Consider the following 10,770-nt stretch of genomic DNA (forward strand, 5'->3'; position numbering starts at 1 on the left):
CTGACTACAAATGGAAACCAGATGGGATTTTCTGCAGTATGAGATCTTGTTCCTTTCCTTCAGATTACACATTTATATGCAGGAAATGCAGATTGCTCCTCAAGCAGTCTACCTATTGTTGATGAACTGCTGCTGCACGGCTTTGGTTTACTTGCACCCAATGTTGATAAGTTAAACTTCTGATGCTTTCAAATCCATAACACCCTGTTTCTTAGGGATCAAGCCATTTCAGACAGAAACCACTGAGAAACGTGACCACACACATCTCCACAGTTGCCCAACAGCACAATTACGTTGACACCCTTTGCCAGCTTCAATGGCAGTTTTTAGGGCCAGCTGCACTTTCAGCAAAACACTTAGCACTGCACAAATACCAATCCAGCCAGTTTTATGGCAGAATGCGGTTCTACACCAAACGACCCAAGTTCAGTCAGAAAAGTTTCTTCTAGCCAACATCAGCTGTTTTCAAATTTGTTCGGTAGTAATAGTGGCTCTTTTCCACAGGCATAAATCATCAAGAGATCCATTTTCATTCACGTAGACAACCCAACCTTGTTTGACATAACCATCTTAGACAGAAGCAACTGCTGTCTTTGACTTAACATGACTAGATTTAGAAATTTGGTTCATTTCATCCCAAACCTGCTTTTCTGAATTTTCAGTCACTCCCTATTATGTGAATTAAAATGTGTACCATCAAAGTGTCACTACTCATTACAAGCCTTCAACATTAGATTCATTTCTCTCACTGTCTACATTTAACTTCCGATCCCCGATCCTAACACGTCATTAGCATTTAGTCGGTATACAATCACAGCCACCCCGTGCAAATCCATTCTGCTTTCTTTGGGGATCTGCCAGGGCCAGAAGCCACTGCTGACTGTTGAAGAGACGCTGGCCTAACTTGTTTCGTTTGGAGTTAGTAAAAGTTGAGATTAAGTTAATAGAAATTCATTTTTTTCCTTGTCTGTACTTTTTTGTGTGATTATTAAGTAAGTCTTAAATTGGCTTTATAATTGTATTTACAGCTCCCAGCTTAAATTTAAGGTGTTGCAACCTGCAGATGCACTGCATTATTTTGCAATGACATAGATTTATGTCTGTTGACTATGTGTTTCTATCACTACAAAAACTTTGTTTATGGCATTAGAAAAATAGATTTGAACTCTTTGAAAATACTTTTTAAATCTTTTTATTGTGATTAGACCCAAATACTTTTTTTTGTTATGTCCTCTCTGGCTTTCCGTGTGTGTGTGTGTGTGTACATTTGAGTAAATGCTTGGAATTGACTGTTTTTAAGAGAAATGAATTTGTGTTTTTGCCTGAATATGTGACCATCCCTAATACTGCATTTGGGGATTTGCACAGTACTTTTTTCCTTAAATAAATACAATAAAAGTGAATAATGACCTGCTGCCATTCTTACTGTTGCATTTACTGTAACACATGCAGTAGCACGCATCATAGAACCATGATGCATTGAGCCACAGCTTTTAATCTTTGAATTCAGCTGTTTTCAGTCTCATAGGGGGTCGTGTGATTGGTGGTCTTTCCCTTAAAATATAAAGCACCTTAAAGTTACTGTTGTGAATTGAAGCTGTATCGATTAAAATTAATCTGTACATTCAATTGCATTGTTTCATACAACTCAATAAATATCAGCAAATACAAAGTGCTCCTATGCAGTGTAGCGCAGTCTGCTGAGTATTCTCTTTAGTATCACTTATCAAACTCCACCTTTACACAGCTGTATTCTGGCTGGAGGGTTTGAAACCAGCCACAAAGGCTTATGTAATATCTGCTCTTATACTACAGGGTAAAGTTGGGTACATCCACAAAGCATACCAAACCTCAGAAGCAGCAGCACAGGTTACCTGCCCACAGCTTACATGTAAAGAAAGTAAATCTAGTAAAGCTAAAACAATTTTGTACATGACTCGTTTCTACTTTCAGTTATTTCTAAATTCTGCACCAGAGCCTTTGGTGCCTCACTTGCAAAGTTCCACTTTAGGCCCAGAATATATGTTTATGTCATTTTATGCAGAGACTGCCCACCTCTGCTGCACTGTTGTTAAGGGTGTTATTATGGAAGTTTCTGATAAATCCATCAGTGTTATGTGTCAAAAGGAAGGACACACGTGAAATGTTTCCATCACTGTTAAAAAAATAAGTAAAATCTGTCATAAATATTTGGTTAATGTGAACTCTAACGTACAGTAACAGTTGTATGGAATGATACCACACTGATCATTAATAAGTGGTCAGTCACAATCCAGGCTGTGAAGACTTTCCTGTTTGCCTCAGTATTGTGTTTAAAGTTTTTCTTCTGGTTAGAACGCTGACTATATAAACAGGTTACAGTTTTGAAGATGATTTATTACTTAATTGGATTCCTATGAACAATGTTCTTCTGCTTACATCACAGTCTGATATGAAAAACAAGACAAAGTGAGAACTATTTATTATAGAAGTGCTCACTTCAACATTATTTTCCCATTGAGGCAAACTGACAACACACAAGATGTGTAGTAAATATTGAGAGAAGCTGTTTGTGCTTCTTTAAGTTCTTTTTTCTGTAATTCACAGCTGCTGCTGGAGACTGCACACACAGAGCAAGAAGCAGCTATATCCCACTGGAGCGTGCTGAGCAAAGAAGCTTGGATATCTTTGCGACTGTACACGGAGACCAACAGTTCCTCAGCAGGCTGTCTGGTGGCAACTTCAGTCCATCTCAGGAACCCGTGGAAGGGTTTGCAGGCCCCAAACCGCTCTGCTCCAGCTCTGCTATGACTGACATGTGCTTGAATTCTGCAGGGTGGTGGTTAAACATCTCCACCAATCGGTAAGTCTCCTGTCTCTGGGTGCCGTAGAAGAGCTGCACCTGGTTAGCCAAACACTGAGCCTGCTGGACGGTCTGTGGAGATGAGGGACAGATGTTGAGGCCTTAAATACACATCAGGTGTGACACACTACATCCGCTGCATCGCTGTATTTGTGAATCTCTCAAGAACATAAAACCTCTGAAGTCTATTCATATAGGCTCGTATGTGGACTTACTATGAACTTGGGATCCATCTCTGCTGTCATGAGCACGATGCCCTTCTCCTCCTTCAGGTCTGGGTAGTGGTATAGGATCAGCTGACTGGGAGCATTCTCACCCAGCGTCTGCACACAGACACCATCAGGTAATTTACCGTGATAAACTCAAAGTGGAATTACGAGAGTTTGGGCAAAGTTGCTGTTACTGTAAATAGCCAAGCATGAACAGATCAACTCATTTCCAAAAAACGTAATTGCTAATTTCAAAAATGTAAAAAAACAAAATAAAGACTCTCTTTCCATCTTTTATGGTTAAAAATACCAAAGGAAAGGTGCCAGAAGGAATGACTCTGTAAAGCCTAGTTTCACAAGCTCCGGAATCCAGAGAGTAATGACCTTTCCCAGAAGCATGTCGAGGTGTTGTAAGTCTGAAGCACTTTACCTGGACGTTGATGAGGGAGGTGAAGTGGAGCTCGTGTCGGGACCACTGACCCACAAAGAACTCGTAACCCTCTTTCTGAGGCAAAGCGTAAAGGAACTGAGATGAAGGAGAAACAGAGAAAAGTCACCGAGGTGACGACTTAGAAAAAGAGGGAAAAAAATTGGGCTGCCTGAAAACAATAACAGCATCATGAAAGTCTTGATGATCAGATGGTTAATGAATAATCACAGGTATGACAATTTAAAGTTTAGTACTTTGCAGCTATTCAGCCAAACTTTGTTGCTGCTTTTGAAATACCCATCAATCACTTTCTGCAGCTTTTTTTTTTCTTATCTTCAGTATTTTTATTCCTTCGCTCCGAACTTTGGTCAGTGTTGCTGTTATTAAAGTGTTCAGAAATAACGTTGGCTTAGCTTCCATAGCTTGCTGCATTGATCTTACCATTGGGCAGGACTGTGATCTGCTGAAAATCATCTCATAGATCTGTGTCTGCAAATACAAGAGAGGAGAGAATATTAGATCATTATGAACAGTGCTTATCACAATTTAATCTGCAACTATAAATATTATCTTAATGGCATCGTTGCAGTGTTAGAGTGTTATTATCAGTCAATACCAAACTGCACAGAAAAGCCCCAAAGAAAAAAAAAATCTGCAATTTAAATGTGTAGATGAGTCAAAAACAAACATTCTATGAAAGCAAGCACTTTATTTTTTTCCTGTGTTATTACTGACACCATGTCAAAGGAACTCTCTGCATCACTGCACAGCTTGTCCTTTTGCTTGTACATCATATATGAGTTAGCATTACCTAAATAGCAATGAGACCACAGACTGTATATAAAATATCATCTTGCCCTGTCAGACAGCAGATCATCTTCCTCCATCTCACCAAACATCCTTCATTACATCCATGACTCTTCTCTCTTTTCTTCCTGCTCTGCACACGTCCAAACCATCTCAGCTTTGTTTCCAAACATGATCTGTGCCTCTTATGCACTTGTTTCCAATCTTGTCCATCCTGGTCACTCCAAGTGAATCTCTGCCTCCTGTCTTTAGTTCGACCATCACAGCTGGTCTCACTCCCATCTTGTAAACCTTCCCTTGCTCATGTCCTTCTGTCACAAATCACCCCTGGCGCTCGTCTCCACCCAGTCCTGCACCACAACTCACATACTTCTCTATCACTGCTGACCACCTCATGCAGTACCATCGAATTTTTTTTTTTTTTTTTTAAGTATTTGTATAAAATATCACATCATAAAAATTAAACCCGATGCTAAATTTACAAAAACCTGCATTCTCTTGCATGGACAGCAGGGGGTGATTCCTCCTACTTGGTTTGGTTGTGAGGAAGAACATGGCCCTCAGCTTTGTCACTCTGTGACCTAAGTAAACACTTTTTTGGTCAGTCTGTGGTCTCAGCTCCTATTTATAAGTTATGCTAAATAAAGCACAAAGTTCATTTTGGAAATTGAGCTCATTATTAGAATCAGAAAGACAGAAAAATTACGCTACGTTCATTGGCCAATTAGTTAATCACAACTGTTTAGCCAATGAGCATGTTGTGTCACTTGATTTCTCTGTCACATTCGGTGTTTAAAAGCACATCTTTCCATCAAAGCTCACTGAACCATCAGATTTACTCTAAAGACTAATAGACAAAAACAAACAATCAGAAAGCCACCAAATATGAATATTATTTTCACATTTAAATCCAAGCAAAAAATAAAGGAGATAAAAACATAAAGCTCACTGGGATGATGGCGCTGACTGTATCCTTGGTAGAATAATACTTCATCCAAAGCTGAGAGAAAAACAGGAAAGGTGAAAACAGTTTCAAAAGGTTTCTGTACAGAGAGTCTGAGGCTGATGTGCACAGGCCAATCCCACACAATCACCTCTGCAATCTCCTCGCCTGTCTTGTCCTTGATCATCTCCAAGTTGAGGATGGAGCCCAAAGTCTAAAGAAAACACATCACAGTCTGAGACAACAGCAAAAGGGGAAAGTGACTTGAGAACCTCACTGTAATCACTTAAGTTGCTAACCAGCTACTGCAGTCACTCACAGCTTGCAAGGAAGATGCTAATGTGCCTGCAGACACTTGTGCGCTACATGCCAAGTGATGTAAAACAGTGGAAAGTGCGATGTAAACCAGAAACAGAGACAATTCACCTTCAAAATAAAAGCTGCAGCTTTTAAAATGCTTTGCTTGTAGCAGTTAGACATAACTCTTAAATTGAAGGCGAACTGTCTCAGTATTCCATTTGTGTCCTATTCAAGATCCACTGCTGCCAACTGAGGCCTAAACCTCTTCTATCTTTAGCTCACCTTATTCTTTGTAAAACCTCCTGATGTTGCGTCACCAGCTGCCATCTTGTCCCTTTTTTCCAGCTGCAAAGATTTCCACAGCAAAAAGGAAATTCACTGACTACAACCAGACCATCCTAATGCAAACCAGTTACACACATCTGAATAAAATTGTCTACGCAACAACACAATTGTTAACAAGTGGTTGTTAGAAACGAAACAGTTTCTAACTAGTCCATTGTCTCATCATGTTGTTCAGTTGTGAGCCCCGCTGATACTCCACCTCCTGCTCCATAAATCGGACAAACTCTGCCTGCTTCGAGTGTCCCAGCACTTCCTTATTGGCTTCATGCCTTTTCTCCAGTCGGGTCTTGTACTCCTGCGGTTTGGCACTACAGAGGATTCAGACAAAGTCAGTGTAAAAACAAATTAACTAACTAGCTATCTGTGTTTAATATCACTATTCTATCATGACTGTAACTGTACACATCATTATCATCTGATCACAGTTATTATTATCTTCAGGAACTTTTGATGAAAACATTAAAACAACCAATAAGTCAACGGTAACAGTGGAGAGTGTTTGTAGTTATACTATAATCCATTTTCGTGGCTTTATAATGATAACATAATGAAACAAGTAAACTGTTAAAAGCAGAAATTCATTCACTATCTTCCACTGGGTACTATTCCAACAACTCTCAAAGTAAACAAATGATAAAAGATTCACATTACATTTATGAAATGAATTCAATGGATATTTTTAATATTTATATATATTTCATATATACTACATGCTGGATTTCTCCTGCATTTTCACACGCCGACCCATTATAGTTTAACAATAGATATTCATATTAAAAACCTATCAATAAATAATATTAGACAACTTCACTGTGGGTGAAATCTTTGAAGAGATACTCCGTATACCTCAGCGTTAATGTGAAACTGTAAACGACGGGAAACCTATCGTTTGTAAGGGGGTTGTGGTGGTGTGTGGCTGGTGGCTGACCTGCGCAGTTTCTGGATCTTGTCCTGGTACTTGCTGTAGTACGGATTCTCCTCTAGCTCGGACTCCTTCCGCACCGAGAAGGCTCGGAACTGGACCGGGACCAGCCCGGGGATCAGCGTCCTGATGCCAGTGGCCCTGACCGCTAACATCCCCCGGTACAAACATGACATTTGCACCATTGCGGCCGCCATCTTTCCATCGTTCCCGTCCCACATCTATAATACTCCGGCGGAGAGAACGGTTTACATATTGGTTCCGCTAAAAAAACAAAACAAAAAAACAACAAACAGTTATCGCAAATAAAGTATCGACTTGTTTTAACATGTTTGTACTTGGACTACCCATTTACACCACAATAACAAAGTCATGTTTTTTAGTAGCAAAATATGACTTTTTACACAGAGAGAGGGAGAGAGAGAAAATTACAACTTCGTGTTCATAAAATGTGTAAATAAAGTAAAACTAAGTAAAATTAAATGAAAAATTAATAGTTCACAACACGTAATCCTTTAAAATTCATCTTCAAATATATATAGGTATAACAATTGGGAAGATAAGATAAGATGAAGGCAATCCATGCGGGTTTGTGTACATTTTTACAATGCTTGTATCTCTAGGCAGATGATCTCAGAGATAAGTGGACGCCTGCAATTTCCATCCTTATGTTACAGCCATTCCCTTAAAAGCTGGAGGATTATTCTCGTTATGTATCTCCAAATGTATCAAACAGCAGTGGTGAAAGATGAACTGCTTTAAGTCTGATACCTGTTCTGACACACTGTAACCTGTAGAGGTCACTGTTTACTTTCAATAAAAACTTCAGTGTTTTCACTATACATCAAAGCAGCCTTTGTTATATTACAGTTTTTCTCGATTGCTTAAACACTATAACCAGGCTTTTAAACTAAAATTTCAAAACCGTAACGCTATTTTTCAAAAAGCTCACCCATTTCCCTGAACTATAAACACTATTCCCTGCTTTGACACATGAGTCAAATTTGGTGAACTGTTACTGCAAAACTCTACACACAAATCCCTACATTTTACAGTGCTTACACCATGTAGTCATTTAGAAAGCACTAGCATTCAATAATGTTAACTTAAGTCAGCATAGCTTGAGCTCAATTAGCACACAATTAACCAGGTGGAAACACTAGGAGTCAAAATTTATCACACACCAATCAGAACCTTCGAATGTGTGACAGTTACAGTAATGAGTGCTTCTATTTTTGTAGGACACAGAGACGACCACCTGGTGGAGGCAGGTTAAGGCTTTTGTCGGAGGGGCAAGAGAGGGAACTTGTAAACATGGTAATTGCAAATAATGTAATCCGCCTGCAAGAGATTCAAAGGAGAGTGATTGAGGATGATCATCTTTTTCGAGGCATAAATGCCATCAGCCTCTCCACAATTGACCGCATCCTCCGAAAGAATCAATTCCGGATGAAACAGGCATACCGAGTCCCTTTCGAACGAAACTCTGACAGAGTGAAAAACCAACGTGTGGAATATGTTCAGGTATGAGTTTGGATATTGTATAAAGTATTGTGTACCATCACAGCATGGCAGTTTATGCTGCCATTTCAGCACTCTTGAACTGTGGTTCAGGGTACCGATTGACTCTACTGTGTTATGTGTTTTGCAGAGAATCTTTGAGATTGAAGGACGGCCTGTTCCCCATGAAATAATCTTTGTGGATGAGGCAGGTTTTAACCTGACCAAAAGAAGGAAAAGGGGGAGGAACATAATTGGCCATCGGGCTATTGTAAATGTCCCTGGTCAGCGTGGGGGGAATGTCACTATGTGCACAGCCATCAGCCAACGAGGGGTACTCCACCGCCATGCCGTACTAGGACCCTATAACACTATGCTTCTCCTTGCTTTTCTTGATGGTTTAAGACAACATATGTTCCAGCTGGACTACAGGGAACCAGCACAGCCAGAGCAGCCTCACTACGTTGTTGTGTGGGATAACGTCAGCTTCCATCGCGCTGCTCTGGTTCGTGACTGGTTTACCAATAACCCAAGGTTTTCTAATATCTTTCTGCCTGCATACTCTCCCTTTCTAAACCCGATAGAGGAGTTATTTTCGGCATGGCGGTGGAAAGTGTATGACCGAGAACCTTATGTCCGTGTTCACCTCCTTCAGGCCATGGAAGAAGCCTGCCTAGACATATCAGTAGATGCATGCCAGGGGTGGATCAGGCATGCAAGAGGATTTTACCCCCGCTGCCTGGCTAGGGCCAATATAGCCTGTGATGTGGATGAGATTCTCTGGCCTGACCCAGACCAAAGACAAGATGCTGAGGTGGAATAATGTTTTTTGGTGTGTGTTGTACTGTATAGTACATGAATAAAAATGTGCCACTGTACATACATTGGTTGCGTCTTTTGTGTTTATCATGTGAAAAGGTTTTTGAAGGGGAGAACCATAAGCAACCTAATTGTTTTGGAACTATTGTTTTGAATTAATTGTACCAGTGTGCAAAACTCTGTTGTAGTGTGTGTGTTTTTGAGGGCTTGTGTTTGATGTCTGAGGGCAAAGTTTGGTTTTTCAGCAAGAGTGAATAGTTTTGGGTGTAGAGCTTCATTTTGACCTGGAAATAGGATGTTTGGGAAATTGAGTGAGATGTTATGGATTTGTGTTTACTGTTGTGAGAATATGAGGCATAGTTTCAAGAAATGTGTTTTAGCAATCGAGAAAAACTGTAATGCCCTCACTTACTGAAGACTATCAGCTATATAATAAACTGCTCCAACTCCGAAGAGTCACTTACAGCTCTGACTTTGTGTGTGTGTGTGTGTGTGTGTGTATTATGCTGGCTGTAAATTTAATGAGATGTGTGTTTCCATGGTGACTGTCTGAGTGCTCCTGTGTTTACTTTCCACAGCCAATCATTTTTCAATCACTAATCAATAAACAAAGCAGTTGGGAGCAGTTCACAGCAGATGATTATGGCATGCGTGGTTGTGAGGTTATGTGTTCATGTGTAGCAGATGCTGCATAACATATATAAGAGACAACACTATTAAGGAGGTTAGCTCATTTAAATAAGAGATGATGAATTCTGAAGATTTTTTTGTCTGCAGGAAAAGTTTTTATTGATTGATCCAAGATAATGTTGCTGAACGTCTTTAGGGGAAACTGTATGTATACAGTTTATGCACGCAGCACATGTGTTTAGCGCTGCTAGAAGTGAACTTGGTATGTGTTGTTGGTGTGTTGTGATTTTACAGAAAGGCAAGAAGCAGAGGTAACGATCACCACCTCCTTTAAAAGAAGAAAAATGCATGTTTGCTACTGTTTAAATACCTTATTAAAACACAATATTTAATGACTTTGCGCTATCTCTCAATATTTTATGCACTCTGCATAGACTCCTTCGCCTGAAGAATTGTAAAATATTCTTATTTCTATAGTTGTTATTAAAATCTTCACTATTATTATTTCATTAGTCAATGAAGAGTGTTGGTGGATTTAATTTTTTTCCTTTAGTAAAAGTAGCGTTGCAAGTCTATGTAAAGTCCTCAGCATGTACCCCAGCACATGTAACTTAAAGCATTAAAGGTAAAAGTACTTATTCTGCAGAAAAATGTTTCCCATTAGTCTTACACGGGTTAATATTACTGTTGCAAATGTGTAAGGATGGTCTTATTTTAAATGTTTTATATAATTTGTTTTATCTACAGTATGAATTCAATTCTATAAAATGTTATTTTTGTGGTATGGGTGACCTGTATTATGTATAAAAGTGGTGAATTAATGAATTCAGATAAACAAACCTACAAATTGATTATTAAAACATATCAATAACATTTTAAATCTACAGAATGACACATTAACTGTCAATATCTGCAGTGGGATTAAAAATATTAAAGAAAACTGATGGTGGTGTATTTGCAAAACAACTGTGCTAAACGTAATAAAATTCCTCTCTACATTTCGGGCAAGGTCATTACAGAAAA

The 10,770-nt window shown here is 39.3% G+C and overlaps 2 protein-coding genes across 2 annotated transcripts; one reads left to right on the forward strand and one right to left on the reverse strand.

The window, feature by feature from the left end:
• Nucleotides 1-2,355: 2,355 nt before the first annotated feature.
• Nucleotides 2,356-7,019, reverse strand: atpaf1 (ATP synthase mitochondrial F1 complex assembly factor 1). Its single transcript, XM_085386347.1, has 9 exons — nt 6,805-7,019; nt 6,076-6,184; nt 5,814-5,876; nt 5,383-5,445; nt 5,238-5,288; nt 3,923-3,970; nt 3,482-3,577; nt 3,058-3,165; nt 2,356-2,914 (listed from the first exon to the last, which is right to left on the reverse strand). The coding sequence occupies exons 1-9, from the start codon at nt 7,017-7,019 to the stop codon at nt 2,732-2,734; spliced, it is 936 nt and encodes a 311-aa protein (XP_085242473.1). The 3' UTR covers nt 2,356-2,731.
• A 667-nt stretch (nt 7,020-7,686) lies between these two features.
• LOC146649450 (uncharacterized) lies at nt 7,687-9,298 on the forward strand. The gene is made up of 2 exons (XM_085386747.1): nt 7,687-8,322; nt 8,450-9,298. Exons 1-2 carry the CDS (start codon nt 7,999-8,001, stop codon nt 9,119-9,121), a joined length of 996 nt encoding a protein of 331 aa, XP_085242873.1. The 5' UTR covers nt 7,687-7,998; the 3' UTR covers nt 9,122-9,298.
• The last annotated feature ends 1,472 nt before the right edge of the window (nt 9,299-10,770 follow it).

This window comes from Rhamphochromis longiceps, linkage group LG17 (assembly GCF_057381845.1).
Source record: "Rhamphochromis longiceps isolate RC_006_pf linkage group LG17, R_longiceps_female_GT1.1, whole genome shotgun sequence".
In the NCBI taxonomy this organism is placed as follows: Eukaryota; Metazoa; Chordata; class Actinopteri; order Cichliformes; family Cichlidae; genus Rhamphochromis; species Rhamphochromis longiceps.